Source organism: Odocoileus virginianus, chromosome 3 (assembly GCF_023699985.2).
Source record: "Odocoileus virginianus isolate 20LAN1187 ecotype Illinois chromosome 3, Ovbor_1.2, whole genome shotgun sequence".
In the NCBI taxonomy this organism is placed as follows: Eukaryota; Metazoa; Chordata; class Mammalia; order Artiodactyla; family Cervidae; genus Odocoileus; species Odocoileus virginianus.
Window position 1 is genome coordinate 22,135,574 of NC_069676.1, and position 21,738 is coordinate 22,157,311.

General features: G+C 36.4%; 1 protein-coding gene across 2 annotated transcripts in view; it reads right to left on the reverse strand.

Annotated features, from left to right (window-relative positions):
• ADAMTS19 (ADAM metallopeptidase with thrombospondin type 1 motif 19) overlaps positions 1–21,738 on the reverse strand; it is a 252,521-nt gene that overhangs the window by 160,795 nt on the left and 69,988 nt on the right. For both annotated transcript variants that reach the window (XM_070465074.1, XM_070465073.1), the window contains one exon: positions 5,256–5,299. In XM_070465074.1, the coding sequence (XP_070321175.1) occupies positions 5,256–5,299 (44 nt within the window). The remainder of the gene's footprint in view (positions 1–5,255; positions 5,300–21,738) is intronic.

Below are 21,738 nucleotides of genomic sequence, written 5' to 3' on the forward strand. Positions count from 1 at the left end.
AATATGCCAGGAAATTTGGAAAACTCAGCAGTGGCCACAGGACTGGAAAAACTTAGTTTTCATTCCAATCCCAAAGAAGGGCAATGCCAAAGAATGTTCAAACTACTGCATAACTGTATTCATTCCACATGCTAGCATGGTCATGCTCAAAATCTTCCAAGCTAGATTTCAACAGTACATGAACCAAGAATTTCAGATGTTCGAGTTGGATTTAGAAAAGGCAGAAGAACCAGAGATCAAATTGCCAATATCCGCTGGATCATAAAAAGCAAGAGAATTCCAGAAAAGCATCTACTTCTGCTTCATTGACTATGCTGAGGCCTTTGACTGTGTAGATCACAACAAACTGTGGAAAACTAACTTCAAGATATGGGAATACCAGACCATCCTACCTCTCCTGAGAAACCTTGTAAGCAGGTCAAGAAGCAACAATTAGAACTGGACATGGAACAATGGACTTGTTCTAAACTGGGAAAGCAATACATCAAGGCTGTATACTGTCACCCTGTTTATTTAATGTATATACAGAGTACATGTTATAAAATGCTGGGCTGGATGAAGCACAAGCTGGAATCAAGATTGCTCGGAGAAATATCAATAACTCAGGCATGCAAATGATACCATCCTTATGGCAGAAAACAAAGAGGAACTAAAGAGCCTCTTGATAAAGGTGTAAGAACAGAGTGAGAAAGCTGGCTTAAAACTCAACATTCAAAAAACTAAGATCATGGCATCCAGTCCTATCACTTGATGGCAACTACATGGGGAAACAATGGAAACAGTGACAGACTTTATTTTCTTGGGCTCCAAAATCACTGCAGATGGTAACCCAGCCATTATATTAAAATATTCTTGCTCCTTGGAAGAAAAGCTATGACCAACCTAGACAGTGTATTAAAAAGCAGAGACATCACTTTGACAACAAAGGTCCGTCTAGTCAAAGCTATGGTTTTTCCGTTAGTCATGTACGGATGTTAAGAGTTGGTCCATAAAGAAAGCTGAGCACCAAAGAACTGATGCTGTTGAACTGTGGTGTTAGAGAAGACTCTTGAGAGTCCCTTGGAGAGAGTTCCTTGTAAGGAGATCAAAGCAGGCGTTCCTACAGGAAATCAATCCTGAATATTCATTGCAAGGACTGATGCTGAAGCTGAAGCCCCAATACTTGGGCCACATGATGCAAAGAGCCCAACTCATTGGAAAGACCCTGATGCTGGGAAAGATTAAGGGCAGGAGAAGAAGGGGATGACAGAGGACAAATGATTGAATGGCATCACTGACTCAATGCACATGAGTTTGAGTAAGCTCCAGGAGATCACCAAGGACAGGGAAGCCTGGCATGCTACAGTCCAGGGGGTCGCAAAGAGTTGGACATGACTGAGTGACTAAACAATAACAACACTGATGCACTAAGCTACAAAGGAAAGCTGTCTCTCATTATAGAAAAATCTGAGACAAGAGAATTCAACCATGTGGCATTTACTAACACTGATGCTGGACAAAAGTGTAACTGCTCCACAGGGAATAAAATGATGTGATAGATCTAGTACCTACTGAGTGCTGATTAAAATCTAGCTGTCTTTGTGAAATCAGTAATACAGTCTTTGTGAAATCTAATTTAAAAGTGAGGAATTCAAACCTTCAATTGTTAAATAATGTGCCCACATTCATGTCTGCAAAAAGCAGCAGAGATTGATTTGAATCTAGATGTCTGACTTCAACACCCATGCTCTGTTCTGTTTCAGAGTTTTCTTCATCTGTAAAGTAATAATGATTAAAAAAAAAAAAAAAACTAGAGCGTTTCAGAAAATAAATGAGAAAATATCCATGGAAGTGTTTCTCAAGTTACAATGAGCAGTATCAGCATCACATTGCTTTTTAAATATAGGCATTTCTCTCCATGTACAATTAAAATTAATAACCTGAATTCAAAGTTTTTAACTACTGTCCTTCCCCTCTCAGTATACTTAGGAGAGGAGGGAAAATTTCCATGGTAATCACTCAAGCCCATATTATTCAAACCAATAAATAACTAAATCCACTTCTTTTCTTTCTCCTTTTCTTTCAGTATTTTCATTACAGTATTCAATGTGAAATGAACTGACTTCACATCAGAAATAGGTAAAAGAAGGCATATATAAACTTAAGAAAGCATCTGACCAAAAAGAAAAACTCATAATAGTGCATGAAGAGATTTACAAATGTGTATTAATAGATATTTAATCGACTTAAGCCTTAAATCTCTTGTTTTGTTATGCTAGAGATTGAGAGCTGTTACAATAACCAGTACGCTACACGTGCTTATTTAATTTGTGTGACAAATCACAGAGCAGTTTATCAGTACTCCCTTAATAAGAGTGGGAATTATTAATATTGCCCCATATTCTTCTTCTCTTATAAAAAGAGTATATAAATATCATGGAAGCTCTACGCCTTAGGCTGCAATTTCCAGACATGAAAAGCTTTAAATTGGTTTAAATAGAAAGGGAAATCTGGGGTTTCCCAGGTGGCACTGGTGGTTAAGAATCTGCCTGCCAATGCAGGACATATGAGAGATGCGGGTTCGATCTCTGGGTCAGGAAGATGCCCTGGAGAAGGAAATAGCAACCCCTTCCATATTCTTGCCTGTGAAATCCCATGGACAGGGGAGCCTGGTGGGCTACAGTCCATAGGGTCTCAAAGAGTCAGATATGACTGAGCATCTGAGCACAGTAAGGATATTTATTGGCTTACACATTCAGAAGCTCAAAGGCTAGACTGGGTCCAAGGCAAGGAGAATGCCATGATTCAACAGTGTCACTGAGGATAAAGACACCCTTCATCTCTCCACTGTGCAGTGTATGAATTCATATTTATCTGAAGAATAATTTCCTTTGTGACTATACTGACCAGGGTTGCATCCTTTCTTGTTTACATGCAGGGGGACACATATGACCAAGTTTCAGGCATGAAAAATGTTCCTTTCTTCAAATTCACGAGGCAGATGTAGGTTACAGGTCACATGTCCCAACCATGGCAAGGACATATGCTGACTGGCTTAGGCCTGAGGACCAGAAATGATCCCTCTGATCAGCCTGTATGAATCATGACCCATCCACAGAAGTGTATCCTTTTCTACCTGCCATCGTGGCTGCATAGTGGTGGATGTATGAGTGATAGGGTGGCAACCACCACACCTACTTCACACTAATGCCTTTATAAATCTTACCAGTGTAGGTCTTTAGGAAGAAGCATGGTTTATGTGAAAAGACATTTTGTGTGGGGACAGGGATTGGGATGAAGAGACTACTCTTCTGATTTGGTTGTTAAAAGTTTTCTCATTTAACGTCCCCTGGGAAAAAAATCTCATATTTTCACTCTGCTCAAGATTAAACATGAACAAAGACCTCCGTTTCATATTGGGGATGAGAAAAAGAAATGCCGAAAGATACAGAGGGGAAAAATAGGACTTAGCAATGCCAGAGGAGATCATGAAAATATAAGTACTCAGAAACAGAGGGGGATATCAGAAAGGGCATCAGATTTTTCACGTCCTATGCTATATTGAAAACCAATTTTTATTAAGCTGTTAATGGACAAGTGAACAGAGCTGGGAACTGGTTACATCACTTTGCTGATGAAACATACATATTCTAATTACACTAATAATTCCAAGTATACCAAGCTTCCTCATTATCCAAATGTGCTTCAACCCAGAATAAATATGCATGCTATTTTCAATTAGCAGATTTAGCAAGATATAAAACATAGTCATAGTCAAAAAGAAATTGGTTCTCCTCATATGAGTAACTGCTTTTTTGGTCCACGTGTACGTGCTTTAAAGACGTGGTTAGAGTCCATAATTATGGGATATACTGCCTGAGTTGCTGATTTTTCTCAGCTCTAATAAGGCAAAAAGTTGATCAGCCTATATTACAAGAAGGTTTTGGGGGCAACATAGCTATTTAAGTAGAGGAAAAGGTAATTATTTTGAGACAAGCTTTCTTAGTAATCAAATGCTTCCATGGTTAGGTTGATTAAAACTATATATCAAGATTTAATTTCTGAAAATTCAGCCAAGACAAGAAAACAGCAGGAAGCAAGTTAGTCAGTTAACATTAGGAAGATCATCCCTAGATCTATTCAGCTTTTGCTTCAGTGTCCAGCTTGTTTTACAGTCCGTTCTTAATCAAATATTCCTTTGATTCCACCATCCTCCACTTTGTACTATTATAACTATTTTTCACTTATTATCTCAGATTTAATCATCTGAGGAGACTGGTAAGAACTTACCAGAACTAGTTAGTTAAAATTATATTTTTAACTATCACTAATACTTAAAAAAATAATTTATTCTTTTTCCCATTTTTTTATTGTTTGCCTCACAAGAAATAAATGATACTTCAGTGATGGCTAAATTAAAATACTTATTACACTAAATGATGAACCCCACATGATATATCAAAACCAGATCAAACTCTTAAATGTACCTTAAAAATAACCCAATAGCAATACCTTATTAAAATTATACAGTGTCTTAAAACTAAACATATATATATATATATAGTTATATAATTTTATCTATCTATAGTTTCAGCTCTCTGTCTAGATACATGACTTAAAACTATACATACATACAATTATAAAATTTTACCTATCTACAATTTCATCTGTTTAGATAAGTCAATTTGTATACATGCATTTATACTAGCATAAATGTGGCCATTCTCTGAAAATTAAAAACTGTGGTTTATAGATTCTATTCGCTATACAGTTATGCCTTAGGGATTTTAAGATATCCAAGACAAAATATAGAAAATTCACTACTTTATGTACAGAAAATCCTCATTACTTGGGCAAATAAGATGGACTTTCTTTCACGCAGTCTGCAAAAAGCTTCAAATGTATGTAACTCAAAAATAAATCCATTCGTCAACTCTACTAACATTAACATATTTGCCTCAGTTTATGAATAATAACGTAATTTAATTGAATGTATATATTTCTGAGAAAAAACACAAAGAATAACTCATGATATTCTTAAAGTATCATTTAAACTTTTATCCGCTATATAGTACACGTATATCTTCAAGTTGTTTCACTAATAATTGAATCGGTGACAAATAATTAAACATATAGGTTGAAAATATACATCACTGACATTCTAAAAATATTTCACTATAACTAGCACTTTCAAATAATTTTCTACATTTAAACAAATGCTATGTTTAGGCTTCCCAGATCTCCTCCAAAGTATAAAAATTTTTACATACACTTACCAACAGTATCACATGGCTCATCTTTGTGTACACAGAAATCTTTCCTAGAAAGAAAAACAGAAAATATTGTTTGTTCCACAAACAACAAAGTATATGGTTTATTTTTAACACTTATAATGAACAACAGAATGACACTCTTTATCTCCAAGAATTTAATAAAACTGAAAAGAGGATTAACTAATTTTTGATTCTAAGAAAATGTGAGAATAATTAAATTACTATATATACCTTTCACCTGATATAATCCTGAAACATTGGGTCCTATCCCAGGGATCAAACCCACGTCACCTGCACTGCAGGTGGATTTTTTTACCAGTTGAATCACAAGGGAAGCCCTTAGACATAATACTATTGCACATTTAATAGACTATACAATACTATAAACATAACTTCTATGTGCACTGGGAAATCAAAATACTCATGTGGCTTGCTTTGTTGCAGTGGTATGGGGCCAAATCTATAATATCTCCAAGGTATGCCTTTAACTCCATCCCAATTTTTGAAATCTCAAGTTAGACAGTTTTTTCTAAACCATTAGTGTTTGTTTAGATTTACCTATATATTTGGCAATTTCTTTTCTCAATAATATCTTGTATCACTACCATCTAGAGAGACTATTATTCTTTAAGTATATTCTTCAGTATCTCCTTCAGTGAAGACCTATGAATACTAACTAAATGGTCTCAGACCGCTTCCTTAATTCTCATTGTGTGTATGTTAGTTGCTCACTTGTGTCCAACTCTTTGCGACCCCACAGACTGCAGCCCAGCAGGTTCCTCTGTCCCTGAAATTTTCCAGGCAAGGATCCTGGAATGGGTTGCCATTTCCTTCTCCAGGGGATCTTCCCAACCCAGGGATCGAACCTGGGTCTCCTGCACTGCAGGCAGATCCTTTTACTGACTGAGCTACAAGGGAAGCTACAAAGCTAATTCTCATTAGCCTGCATTTATTCACAATGGAAGAGTATGGTGACTGTAGAACTGTAGGCTGGCTTTATTAGCCCCTGAAGATATTTCATTTTATTCTAGCATTTATAAAAAAAGAAGTCTGTAATCAACTTGCAGTTTTCACTCCAATCCCAAAGAAAGGCAATGCCAAAGAATGCTCACTACTGCACAATTGCACTCATCTCACACACTAGGAAAGTAATGCTCAAAATTCTCCCAGCCAGGCTTCAACAATATGTGAACCGTGAACTTCCAGATGTTCAAGCTGGTTTTAGAAAAGGTAGAGGAACCAGAGATCAAATTGCCAACATCTGTTGGATCATCAAAAAAGCAAGAAAGTTCCAGAAAAACATCTATTTCTGCTTTATTGACTATGCCAAAGCCTTTGACTGTGTGGATCACAGCAAACTGTGGAAAATTCTGAAAGAGATGGGAATACCAAACCATCTGACCTGCCTCCATGAGAAATCGGTATGCAGGTCAGGAAGCAACAGTTAGAACTAGACATGGAACAACTGACTGGTTCCAAATAGGAAAAGGCTGTAAATTGTCACCCCGCTTATTTAACTTCTGTGCAGAGTACATCATGAGAAACGCTGGGCTGGATGAAGCACAAGCTGGAATCATACTGCCGGGAGAAATATCAATAACCTCAGATATGCAGATGATACCACCCTTATGGCAAGTGAAGAAGAACTAAAGAGCCTCTTGATGAAAGTGAAAGAGGAGAGTGAAAAAGTTGCCTTAAAGCTCAACATTCAGAAAATGAAGATCATGGTATCTGGTTCCATCACTGCATGGCAAATTGATGGGCAAACAGTGGAAACAGTGGCTGACTTTATTTTGGGGGCCTTCAAAATCACTGCAGATGGTGACTGCAGCCATGAAATTAAAAGACACTTGTTCCTTGGAAGAAAAGCTATGACCAACCTAGACAGCATATTAAAAAGCAGAGACATTATTTTGCCAACAAAGGTCCATCTAGTCAAGGCTATGGTTTTTCTAGTAGTAGTGTATGGATGTGAGATTTGGACTACAAAGAAAGCTGAGCACCAAAGAATTGATGCTTTTGAACTGTGGTGTTACAGAAGACTCTTGAGAGTCCCTTGGACTGCAAGGAGTCCAACCTAAATGAAATCAGTCCTGAATATTCACTGGAAGGACTGATGTTGAAGCTGAAACTCCAATACTTTGGCCACCTGATGTGAAGAACTGACTCATTTGTAAAGACCCTGTTGCCGGGAAAGATTGAAGGCAGGAGGAGAAGGGGACGACAGAGGATGAGATGGTTGGATGGCCTCACTGAGTCAATGGACATGAGTCTGAGTAAACTCCAGGAGTTGGTGATGGACAGGGAGGCCTGGCGTGCTGCAGTCCACGGGGTCACAAAGAGTTAGACACGACTGAGCACCTGAACTGAATCAACTTGCTCTTCTTTCATTTGGTTTTGATTAATTTTTATTGAGAATCGACATAGAACATTGTTTCTGGTTAATTTTAAGATTTCTTTTTGTCTTAATATTAATAGTTCTGCAGTTCCACTAAGATGAGTCTAGGTGCTGAGTTTGTTTTTATTTATCTCCTTTGGTACTTGGTATGTCAATTTGAAGATTCACAAATATACATTATAACCATTATTTATCTATCTAATTCCTCTCACATTCTCTCTGCTCTTTCCCTAGAACTTCTTAAAGTGTATATTCGTTCTTCTCATTTTGACGTCAGTAACTCTCACTCTTTTGTATTTCCATCTCTTAATCACTCTGTACAGCCTTCTGGGATAATCCTTCAGATCTATCATCCAATCCACTAGTGCTCTCTTCAACTGCATCTACTCTGCTCTTCAAACCAGAAATTAAGATTTTTAAGTACATTTTTATGCTTTATTTTCCTCAACTTTCAAATTATCTTTTCTTTCAAAACAGCTTTTTTCTCACACTTTTGAATTTTTGTGTGTTCAATCAGGTGAACATGCTTTTTTATAACTTCTGTCAGTTATTTCAAAATATTCTTTATCGAGCTCCTTGGCTCCATTTGATATGTTGTCACGTTGGGTTTTGGAATCCTACTCTGAACTCATTTAGTTGAACTTTATTTGTGGGTGCCTTGTGAGGTGAAAGTTAAAAGAGGGCCCCTTCACAATAGTTTTGCATATGCTTTCACTACGTGTTTCCATGTTGGATTATAGTCATGGTAATGAATACCCACAGGAGCCATTTTCTCCTAACATGGGCTCATGGCTAAAACAGAAAGAAAGCTTCCTTCCTGTTGACAACCTGTGCTTGTCGCAAAACTTTTACCAGACCAAAATTTTATTTAGGGTGTAAGTATCCAAGGGCCTGGCTGTCTATAATCATTTCAGTTCCCACTTCACAAAGGCACAAAGGTTTTTCTTTATATGGGAGTTTAACCCAAGAATCCTGATTTTTAAGTCCAGCAAACTCCTACCAGGACAACTATCACATTACTTCAGAAGCTTACTGCATTTTTTTTTTTTTTTGCCAGAGTGCTCTTGTTTTGGGCTCACCTTTGCACATAAAAGGATTTTCATTATGCTGTTTCTACATCCCTAGATGTTGATGATGGGAACATTTTCTGATTTTTTTACTCAGACAGATTATCACAAAGTTAAAGGAAGAGGACACAATCTGTGACCTACCATACAATAATTAAGCATACTGAAACACTTATTGTTAACATTAGGTCTTATTATACATAGACTTTATTCTAATATTATATTTTATATGATGCAGTTACTTTTACCAAACTCTTTAAAAGACTGAACAACTACCTCAGTATGATGTTCACATTGACCTCATTGATAAATTACTTTCTCAAAGATATCTTTCTACAAATAGGGATTACATTAGTTATAAATTATTTAAAAAATTAGTGATTAGTGCAATATTGTCATTTTCCTCTCATAAGGCATGAGATAGAAAAAAAATGTGTAACTAGACATGACTATGACTGAATTAGAGAATGAAGTAATTTAATATCAAAGCTTAATTACTATAATTTTTTATTATTCCTTGAGGCAAATGTCTGACAAAGACAATTTGTATGAAACAGATATAGAGTCAACTCTTGATTACTAGAGTAAAGGCAAGAAAGGTAAAGGCTTGATAAAGATGATAAAATAATCTTAAATTTTAACACAAGGGACAATACAGATTTACCATAAACATGATTCATTTAAATCATTCCCATTAATTAGAAATACATGAACTATTCTGCAATTATAACAAAATAATAACAAGTATGAGACTGTATCACAGTAATTACTTCATAATTAGTTGAAGAGTTATTATTCCTGTGGGTCTCTTTGCTAAGAACACTTCCCCAGTATTTCACTAGGACAAAGGTCTGTTTAGTTGAAGCTATGGGTTTTCCAGTAACAATATATGGACAAGAAAGAAGGCTGAGTGCTGAGGAACTGATGCTTTCAAATTGTGGTGCTAGAGACGATTCTTAAGAGTGCCATGGACAGCAAGGAGATTAAACCAGTCAATCCTGAAGGAAATCAACCCTGAATATTCACTGGAAGGATTGATGCTAAAGCTGAAGTTCCAATACTTTGGCCATCTGATGCAAGGAGCTGACTCACTGGAGAAGACCCTGATTCTAGGGAAGACTGAGGGCAGGATGAGAAGTGGGTGACAGAGGATGAGATGGTTGGATGGCATCACTGACTTAATAGACATGAGTTTGAGCAAACTCCAGGAGATAGTAAAGGACAGGGAAGCCTGTCGTGCTGAAGTCCATGGGGTCGCAAAGAGTTGGACATGATTAGCAACTGGACAAAAACAACAAGGAAGATGGAGACTCAAGCCCCATCGTACATTGCCTTTTCTCCCTTCCTTTCCTTACTTAACTCCAGCTGTCAATATTTGGATTTGGTTTGCTTTAGTGACCAGGCTTTCTCCTGCCTCTGCTTTCATAATGCAAGTCACAGATATCTTTTCTCTAGAGAAAGCCTACTGCAGAGACCTCTCATCTGACTGCAAGGAAGTGAGAAATTCCCTAAAATGGAATATACGCAATGTAGTGTTACATGAAGAAGGAAATGGCAACCCACTCCAGTATTCTTGCCTGGAGAATGTTGTGGATGGAGGAGCCTGGTAGGCTGCTGTCCATGGGGCTGCACAGAGTTGGACATTATTGAAGTGACTTAGCAGCAGTAGCAGTGTTACATTATGCTGTCTACAGCTTATTGTATATTTCTAAACAAGAGAAACAGTACGTTTCATTAATTTGTAAAAACTTAAATGTTTTTCTCAAATGGTATTGCTTTTATTCTGATAAACCTGTTGATAAACTAGTTAATTCATCATGGATAATTAAAAATTGGCCTTTACCACCTGATACTTTAATCTTCACTCTACACAAAATCTTTTCCTTTATATACGACAGATACATAATCCTATTAATACCATTTGCATATGCCTTAAAAATGTTCTGTCCCAACTGAATGAAAGGAAATAGCCCCCCCAAAAAAAGAGAGAGAAATTTAATTGAAACAAATAATCAGATTGACCATCAGCACAGATGGGTCTTAAAATTTATGGCATTTTAGTAAAAAAAATTATCTTTCTGAAAATACATGCCAAAATTAGAACAACTCTAGAAAAATGAGGGAAGATGCACTCAAATTTTATCCCATAAATGTAACCACTCAAGTTATCCTATCCTAAACTTTCAAGTTAAACTAATGGATGTCATTGCCTTCAATATTCAAGGTACAAAACTGAAAACCTTAAGAATCTGGGCAAAATAAGACTGCTGTTAGTTATAACCAAAGGGTTTAAAAAAAAAAAAAAAAACTTTCATTCTTTGACAGCCACTGAGGTACCTAATCTTAACTATTCTCAACCCCCAGCACCTTTCCACCAGGAAGCTACCTTCAAATATGTCATATTTTCTTGTCACTGACTTTATTTATTTATTTATATTCTGGTTCATATATCTTTTTTTAATTATTTTAATTGGAGGTTAATTACTTTACAATATTGTAGTGGTTTTTGCCATACATTGACATGAATCAGCCATGGCTGACACGTGTCCCCCATCCTGAACCCCCCTCCCACCTCCCTCCCCATCCCATCCCTCAGGGTCATCCCAGTGCACCAGCCCTGAGCACCCTGTCTCATGCATCGAACCTGGACTGGCGATCTATTTCACATATGGTAATATACATGTTTCAATGCTATATTCTCAAAGCATCCCACCCTCACCTTCTCCCACGGAATCCAAAAGACCATTCTTTACATCTGTGTCACTTTTGCTGACTTGCATACAGGGTCATTGTTACCATCTTCCTAAATTCCATATATATGCATCAATATACTGTATTGGTATTTTTCTTTTTCACTTACATCACTCTGTGTAATAGGTTTCACTGTCATCCACCTCATTAGAACTGATTCAAATGCATTCTTTTTAATAGCTGAGTAATATTCCATTGTGTATATGTACCACAGCTTTCTTATCCATTCATCTGCTGATGGACATCTAGGTTGCTTCCATGTCCTGGGCTATTGTAAACAGTGGTCACTGACTTTAAATAACAGAATTTACACACATGACACCCCCTCACTTCAACTCAAAACCTCTTTTTCAGAGCATCTAAAGTAGACAGTATAGTAAGAGAACGTGAATGGTCCTGGATCATTCAAACTCAGGCAGAGACTTCAAGAGTTTTCCTCTTCACCATTTTTCTTGATGTTTGGTTCTTTCATTCTTCCTTTAATTCTGAATACTACACAGAGTCTTCTCCACTTATCAAAAAGAATCCAAAAGAACCTCCTCTTTTGTTCAACTTGGTCCCCACTGGATTCTGTGACTCAAAACCAACACCAAATGATATAGAAAAATATACCTCCTGGTGGTACGACATATCCAGAGACTGAATAAAATTATAGATGAAGAGGAAAGAAGGTCTACTGACATTCTTGTAACAAGTAAAATAGCAGACACAGATGATCTAGAAATCAAATTTATCACAAGAACACCATGCCCAGTTGTACGGGTCGTGCACTGCTTACTTCTAACGGTTCATTTACATACACAACAATGTAAATGACTCCCTCTACTGTTGTCCAGTGCACAACCTATACAACAGGATTCATTATGTGCTTCTCACATGCCAAGCACCTGGTAAGAGAAATAAAAAGATAAGTTTCAAAAAGACTTCTGCACTGAAAGCGAAGAAGAAAATGATATAAAATTACCTCTGTAATGTGTAAAGGGCCTCGGATCAGTGAGGAAGAAGCCTGGGGAATTGTAATAAATAAGAGATAGTCCTATTTGCAACTGCCTTTGCCAGAAAACAAACGGAGAGAGAAACACCCAAAACAGATGATACTGAATAATATGGCAATTCAGAAAATTAAAGAACCACATGAAATCAAATCTTTACCTTAGGGCCAAGAATCATGGAGCATAAAGTATATTCAGATGTAGAGGGAAAGATATTTTATGTGCTTTTTCTAAATGTACAATACATCATATCATAATGCATAAGGCTGCAAGATGACTTTGATTTACATAATGTGAAACAAGGGACTTCATCTGTAACTAAACAACATGATAAAACTATGAGAAATGCACTGCTTATTGTCAAGGGCACTTTAGAGTCCATCACACAGCCAATTTCTGTTCACTTAGCAAACAAATGAATAGAGCACATTTTTTTTTCCCCCAAAATTCAAGGCCTTGTATCCTAAAACACTGGAAATACCTTTTAGTACCATTGAAAGACAAATCGTCAATAGCATTTTAAAAACTTCAGATCAGACTGTAATTCTTAATCTTCAATTCTTCAACTGTACACTGCTTTTCAGAGGATCAAAATAATGTAATACCAATTTCATAATATTCAAAGATTGTGAGGGGTAAGGGGGGCAGAGATTTGTTTGCTGCTTAGACCTGTGATCAAGTGGATTCGAATTCTCTCATTTTTGGCTCATGTTGGCTCTGTGTGCCTGAAGTCTGCATCACAGAGTTTCATTATGTGAGTTTATGGAAATGATACTGTTAGACTTTGGCAACTGGGAAGGCCAATAAATCCTGCTTAAGTTCTGATTTATATTGAAAAAAATGAAATGTAGCCTTTAATTTCCAAGAGTGAAGATTCATCTGAGAATAAGTCTCATTGTAGAATTTTATAGTGCCTTGGGATATACCTATAAATGATTCATTCAAAAATTATTCTATGATTTGTATGAAATTAATGTATTTCTGCCATGCCTCTATTTTATTACCTTTTCTATCTTCCTAGCCAATGGCATTATTTTGAAACTAGCTTTCAGAGGTATTGTGGCCAAAAGCATTTTAGTAAATACTGAAAAACAAAAGTATCATTATTAAAGTTAAATTCTAAATTAAAGAGTATTTTCAAAATATACAGACTTGTCCCTTCTCTATAATTTCAAAGAGAAATGTGAACATTATGCTAAGAAATCATGGAATTGATAGTTGGGATAAAGTGTTTTGTGTTTTTGTTACTATGAATCCATAGCACTAGGTCAGCTTCAAACTATTTACTTCATTTTGTCACACAGAACAATTTAACAAATAAATGACTGCAGATAGGTTTGGACTGATACATACATTATTCACTTGAGTTGAAACCAAAATTAATAACTGAGCTATTATCTCTTCCTGTTAATGTGCTCAGAAAACATACAACATTTAATCATAACCTAAGATAAGCATTTGCAAGATATTAGGCTGTTCATGAATTCAGTTTGTAAAATATGGATAAAACCATGGAATCCACAGAGATTAAAAAATTTATCTTATTTTTTATAACTTCACTTCCCTGGTGGTTCAAAGGGAAAAGCGTCTGCCTGCAATGTGGGAGACCCAGGTTTGATCTCTGGGTCAGGAAGATCCCCTGGAGAAGGAAATGGCAACCCACTCCAGGATTCTTGCCTGGAGAAGCCCATTAATGGAGGAACCTGGTAGGTTACAGTCCACAGGGTCTCAAAGAGTCGGACACAACTGAGAAACTTCACTTTCTTTCTTTCTTTAAAAAGCTAAAGATCTGATCATCTGTATGATTATACCTACTAAAAAGGGATTTTTTTTTTCTTCCTCATTAACTCAAACCATTCATTTAGACTTTCCCAATCAATGGTGGAAGGTCACTTAGACAGATAAACCTTTCCTTCATTGGGCTAATTTTTACTACTAGGGCACTGGAGGGCTTCCCTTGTGGCTCAGCAATCCGCCTGCAATGTGGGAGACCTGGGTTCTACCCCTGGGTTGGGAAGATCCCTTGGAGAAGGGTAAAGCTACCCACTCCAGTATTCTGGCCTGGAGAATGCCATGGACTACAGTCCATGGGGTCACAAAGAATCAGACACAACTGAGAGACTTTTCACTTTCCCTTCACTTTTTCAGGGCACTGGAAGCAATAATACAGAGAAAAGCGATCCTCCAAATAAACTTTAGCCCCACAGGAAAGTAAAGGCAAAATTATATCAGTATCTATCAATATGTTATATGCATATGTCCTTTGACAGGTTTTTTTTTTTTCTATTTTCAACTAGATTTTTATACCTGCTGCTTGCCAAAAAAACAGAAGCAATCTACCAAGCCCTATTCTAGGCCCTAAGGGGCACAAAAGTGAATCAACATTTCTGCTAAAGGGTTTAGGAAGTGCAAAGAAATATTTTTTTCCAGGAAACATGAAATGGCTTAGCAAAACTATAGCAAACTTTTCTCTCCCAAAAAAGTTTTTCCATCAAGTTTTGAGTAGAAATCCTTTTTAGCAAGTGAAGCTTTAGTTTTCTATCCATAACTAAATGATACATTAGAAAGAACAATCCTTTACTTTGTCTTATCTTTAAAAACCATAGTTTGGGCATACAGAGTACATATTTAGTCCTTTGGTAGTAGTTCAAGTTTTGAAAATCTCAGGACAAACAATAATTTTACAACTGACTTGAGCCAGCAAACTGAGATGATAAAACACAGGTTTTCAGTCCTAATGAGCAGGATAAACCTAGGGCTGTTATACAGAGTGAAATAAGTCAGAAGAAGAAAAACAAATATTGTATACTAACAGGTGTATATGGAATCTAGAAAGATAGTACTGATGAGCAGGGCAACAATAGAGATGCAGACACAGAGAAGAGACTTGTGGACACAGCTGGGGAAGAAGATGGTGGGACGAACTGAGAGAACAGCATGGAAACATATAATGTCAAAACAGAAAGCCAATGGAAATTCATTGTAAGATACAGGGAGTTCAAATTAGGAATTCTGTGACAATGAACGGGGTTGGAATTGGGTGGGAGGTGGGAGGAAGATTCAAGAGGGAGGGGGCATATGTATACCTATGCCTGATTCATGTTGATACACAGCAGAAACCAACAAAATATTGTAAAACAATTATCCTGCAATTAAAAATTTAAAAAAACCCAAATATTACTGTAGAATATTATCTAGAATATTCTCACAAATCCCAGATATGACTACTTTTGGTTCATTCTTTTAATATGTTATACTAGCCTATGTGCAAGCAAATAGTTCATTGCATTTTATGAGCAAAATTTGACAATAATGAAAATGGGCTTTGCTAGTAGCTCAGCTGGTAAAGAATCCGCCTGCAGTTCAGGAGAAATCAGTTCAATTCCTGGGTCAGGAAGATCCCCTGGAAAAGGGAGAGACTTAGCCACTCCAGTGTTCTACGGCTTCCCTGGTGGCTCAGCTAGTAAAGAATCCTCCTGCAATGCAGGAGACCTGGGTTTGATCCCTGGGTTGAGAAGATTCCCCTGGAGAAGGGAATGGCTACCCCTTCCAGTATTTTTGCCAAGAGAATTCCACAGACTGTACATTCCATGGGATCACAAAGAGTTGGACACAACTGAGTAACTTTCACTTTCAATTTCACTTTGACAACAATGAAAAAGATTATATTTCTAAACACAAGAGCAAGTATTCTATAATTATTCTAAACAAATACTAGTACTTGTTTACAATCATATATAGATAAAGATGTTAACACATTTTTCTCTAACTAAATGTGAAAATTCAGAAAGCTATAAAAATATAGAGTAGTCACATAAGATACATCTATGCAATAAAACAGTATGTCTGTTCCTCCTTCCAAATGATACAGACCAAATACGAGTGTGTTAGCTTCTTGTTAGCTTAATACATAGAAATCTGTTGCATTTCTATACACTAACAATGAAAGGACACTAACAATGAAAGGTCAGAAAGAGAAATTAAGGATTTAATAGATAAATTATCCTATTTACCATCATATCAAAAAAGAATAAAATACTTAGAAATAAACCTACCTAGAGAGACAAAAGACGTGTACTCAGAAAACTCTAAGATATTGATGAAAGAAATACAAGATGACCAACAGAAAGATATACCATGTTCCTAGATTAGCAGTATCAATATTGTCAAAATGATTATACTACCCAAGGTAAGCTACAGTTTCAATGTAATTCCTATCAAATTATGAATGGTATCTTTTTTTTGGCAGATCTAGGACAACAAAAATCTTCAAATTTGTATCAAAACAAAAGATCCTGAATAGCCAAAGCAATCTTGAGAAAGAAAACACAGAGCTGGAGGAATCAGGCTCCCTCACTGTAGACTATACTACAAAGCTACAGTCATCAAAATAGTATGGTCCCTCACAAAGACAGATATACAGATCAATGGAACAAGACAGAAAGCCCAAAAACAAACTTTCATGCCTAGGTCAATTAATCTACAACAAAGGAGGCAAGAATATACAATGGAGAAAATACAGTTTATTCATTAAATGATGCTGGTAAAACTGGATAGCTACATGTAAAAGAATGAAATTAGAACACTCTCTAATACCATACATAAAAATAAATTTCATAGTGGATTAAAGACCTAAACATAAGACAGGATAATATATAATTCTTAGAGGAACACATAGGCAGAACACTCTTTGGCATCTATTGCTGCAAGATCTTTCTGGATCTACCTCCTAGGGTAATGAAAATAAAAACAAACATAAACAAATAGGATCTAAATAAACATAAAAATGTTTGCACAGCAAAGGAAATCATAAACAAAACAAAAAGACAACCCTCAGAATGGGAGAAAATAGTTACAACAATGTGACTGGCAAGAGATTAATTTCCAAAATATGCAAATAGCTCATGAAACTCAAAAAAAAAAATGGGCAAAAGATCTAAATAGACATTTATCCAAAAAACCCATACACAGACAGCCAAAAAGCACACAAAAAGATGCTCAACCTCACTAGCTGGTAGAGAAATGCAAATCAAAATTACAATGAGGTACCTCCTCAAACTAGTAAGAATGGCCACCATCAAAAAGTCTACAAACAACAAAATGCTCAAGAGGGTGTGGAGAAAATGGAACACTCTTACACCACTGGTAAGAATGTAAATTGATACAGCCATTGTGGAAAACAGTATGGAGGTTCCTTAAAAAACTAAAAAGAGAGATACAATATGACTTACCAATCATACTCCTGGATATATACCCAGAGAAAAGTATAATTCAAAAAGATACATTCACTCCAGTGTTCACTGTAGCACTATTTACAACAGCCAGGATATGGAAGCAACCTAAATGTCCATCAACAGAGGAATGGATAAAAAGAGATGTGATATATACATTTGGAATATTACAATGGAATATTATGGAAAATTACTGGAATATTATGGAATATAACAATGGAATGTTACTCAGCCATAAAAAGGAATGAAACTGTGCCATTTGCAGAGACATGGATGGACCTAGAGCCTGACATAGAGAGTGAAGTAAGTCAGACAATGAAAGACAAATATTGTACCATATCAATTTTATGTGGAACCTAAAAAAAGGATACAAATGAACTTACAAAACAAAAACAGACTTACAGACTTCAAAAACAAACTTATCATTACCAAAGAAGAAAGGTGGAGGGGGATAAATTAGCAGGTTGGGATTAACATATCCATGAAATAATAATAAAATAATAAATAATAAATAATAAAATAAATAAATAAAATAAAATAATAATAAATAATAAATACACATAAAATAATCAACAAAGACCTATTGCATAGCACAGGAAATTCTACTTAATACTCTGTAAACATACATAGGAACAAAATCTGAAAAACAATAGATATATGGATATGTATAAATGAATCACTTTGCTGAAAAGAACAGCAAAGCGTACACCTGAAACTAACACAATATTGTAAATCAACTATACCCTAATATAAAATGAAAATTAAATTTAAATAAATAATAAATCATGTAGTAAAAATCCAATAGCTTTAGAATATATGGTAGATTTATAGTCTTTCAAACATATAAAACACTATATGTTTCAGTATTTCATTGAATTCTAAAATTTAATAGAATCCTATAGAAATGTAAAGTGTAAATTATTAAACTTTCACTAGATATAAACAGCCAAAAGAAGAAAAAGGAACTGATAATTGTTTCAGAATTCCTAGGTGTCAGGAATTTTACACATTATTTTCTCATTTAAATTTAAAATGTAACATGTTTATAAAATTACACTGGTAATATCTAACATATCACACTAATCCCATAAAACTGTTCTGTCACTCGACAATACCGTCAGCCACAGCAAATGATTCCTAACTGTGTCTAGGATAATAAGGAATGCAATAATAACCATGAGCTGACCAACTATCAATTAAAAACATTTATTATATAATATTAGAACAAAAGTATTTCTGATAGTATGTCTTCCACATTAATAAAAGTTTGCACTGGATTTTATACAATTATTTATATTGGAAAACTATTGAATGGTCACTTTATGTTAGATGTTATAGAAGATGTCTTATATTCTTCTCTCTGAACTATTAGCCTCATTGTAATGAGATTAACAGCGGTCAAATGGTCAACTCCAAGATTATCAGCTACTGTCTAGGTAAACACAGGTCATATTTCTTTGATTATCTTTCTTAAAGTTCTATAGTCTTAAAGTTCTATATATTTATATATCATATATGTATATCCATAAATATACATGTAATTATAGATACAAATTATCCATTAAATATGTCTATTGCACAGAAGGATCTCTGTTTGTTTCCAAGGCAAACCATTCAATATCACAGTAATCCAAGTCTATGCCCCTACCAGTAATGCTGAAGAAGCTGAAGTTGAACAGTTCTATGAAGACCTACAAGACCTTGTAGAACTAACACCCAAAAAAGATGTCCTTTTCATTATAGCAGACTGGAATGCATAAGTAGGAAGTCATGAAACACCTGGAGGAAAAGGCAAATTTGGCCTTGGAGTACAGAATGAAGCAGGGCAAAGGCTAATAGAGTTCTGCCAAGAGAATGCACTGGTCATAGCAAACACCCTCTTCCAACAACACAAGAGAAGACTCTACACATCATCACCAGATGGTCAACACCGATATCAGATTGATTATATTCTTTGCAGCCAAAGATGGAGAAGCTCTATACAGTCAGCAAAAACAAGACCGGAAGCTGACTGTGGCTCAGATCATGAACTCCTTATTGCCAAATTCAGACTGAAATTGAATAAAGTGGAGAAAACCACTAGACCATTCAGGTATGACCTAAATCAAATCCCTTATGACTATACAGTGGAAGTGAGAAATAGATTTAAGGGACTAGATCTGACAGAGTGCCTGATGAACTATGGATGGGGGTTTGTGACACTGTACGGGAGATAGGAATCAAGACCATCCCCCAAAAAAAGAAATGCAAAAAAGCAAAATGGCTGTCTGAGGAGGCCTTATAAATAGATGTGAAAAGAAGGGAAGTGAAAAGCAAAGGAGAAAAGGAAAGATATACCCATTTGAATGCAGAGTTCAAAAGAATAGCAAGGAGAGATAAGAAAGCCTTCCTCAATGATCAATGCAAAGAAATAGACAAAAACAATAGAATGGGAAAGACTAGAGATCTCTTCAGGATAATTAGAGATACCAAGGGAACATTTCATACAAAGATGGGCTCAACAGAGGACAGAAATGGTAGGGACCTTACAGAAGCAGAAGATATTAAGACGAGGTGGCAAGAATACACAGAAGAACTGTGCAAAAAAGATCTTCATGACCCAGATAATCATGATGGTGTGATCACTCACATAGAACCAGATATCCTGGAATGTGAAGTCAAGTGGGCCTTAGGAAGCATCACTATGAACAAAGCTACTGGAGGTGATGGAATTCCAGTTGAGCTATTTGATGATGTGAAAGTGCTGCACTCAATATGCCAGCAAATTTGGAAAATTCAGCAGTGGCCACAGGACTGGAAAAGGTCAGTTTTCATTCCAATCCCAAAGAAAGGCAATGCCAAAGAATGCTCAAACTACCAGACGTGAACTGTGAACTTCCAGATGTTCAAGCTGGTTTTAGAAAAGGCAGAAGAACCAGAGATCAAATTGCCAACATCCGCTGGATCATTGAAAAAGCAAGAGTTCCAGAAAAACATCTATTTCTGTTTTACTGACTATGCCAAAGCCTATGATTGTGTGGATCACAATAAACTGTGGAAAATTCTGAGATGGGAATACCAGACCACCTGACCTGCCTCTTGAGAAACCTGTATGCAGGTCAGGAAGCAACAGTTAGAACTGGGCATGGAACAAAAACTGGTTCCAAATAGGAAAAGGAGTACATCAAGTCTGTATATTGTCACCCTGCTTATTTAACTTACATGCAGAGTACATCATGAGAAATGCTGAGCTGGAGGAAGCACAAGCTGGAATCAAGATTGCTGGGAGAAATATCAATAACCTCAGATATGCAGATGACACCACCCTTATGGCAGAAAGTGAAGAACTAAAGGGCCTAAGGATGAAAGTAAAAGAGGAGAGTGGGAAAGTTGTCTTAAAGCTCAACATTCAGAAAACAAAGATCATGGCATCCAGTCCCATCACTTCATGGCATAGATGGAGAAACAGTGGAAATAGTGAGAGACTTTATTTTGGGGGGCTCCAGAATCACTGCAGATGGTGACTGCAGCCATGAAATTAGAAGACGCTTACTCCTTGGAAGGAAAGTTATGACCAACCTAGATAGCATATTAAAAAGCAGAGACATTACTTTGTCAACAAAGTCCATCTAGTCAAGGCTATGGTTTTTCCAGTGGCCATGTATGGATGTGAGAGTTGGACTATAAAGAAAGCTGAGTGCCAAAGAATTGTTGCTTTTGAACTGTGGTGTTAGAGAAGACTCTTGAGAGTCCCTTGGACTGCAAGGAGATCCATCCAGTCCATCCTAAAGGAGATCAGTCTTGGGTGTTCATTGGTAGGATTGATGCTGAAGCTGAAACTCCAATACTTAGCCACCTGATGCGAAGAGCTGACTCATTGGAAAAGACCCTGATGCTGAGAAAGATTGAGGGCAGGAGGAGAAGGGGACGACAGAGGATGAGATGGTTGAATGGCATCACCGACTCAATAATTGACATGGGTTTGGGTGGACTCCAAAAGAGTCGGTGATGGACAGGGAGGCCTAGCATGTTGTGGTTCATGGGGTCGCAAAGAGTCAGATACAACTG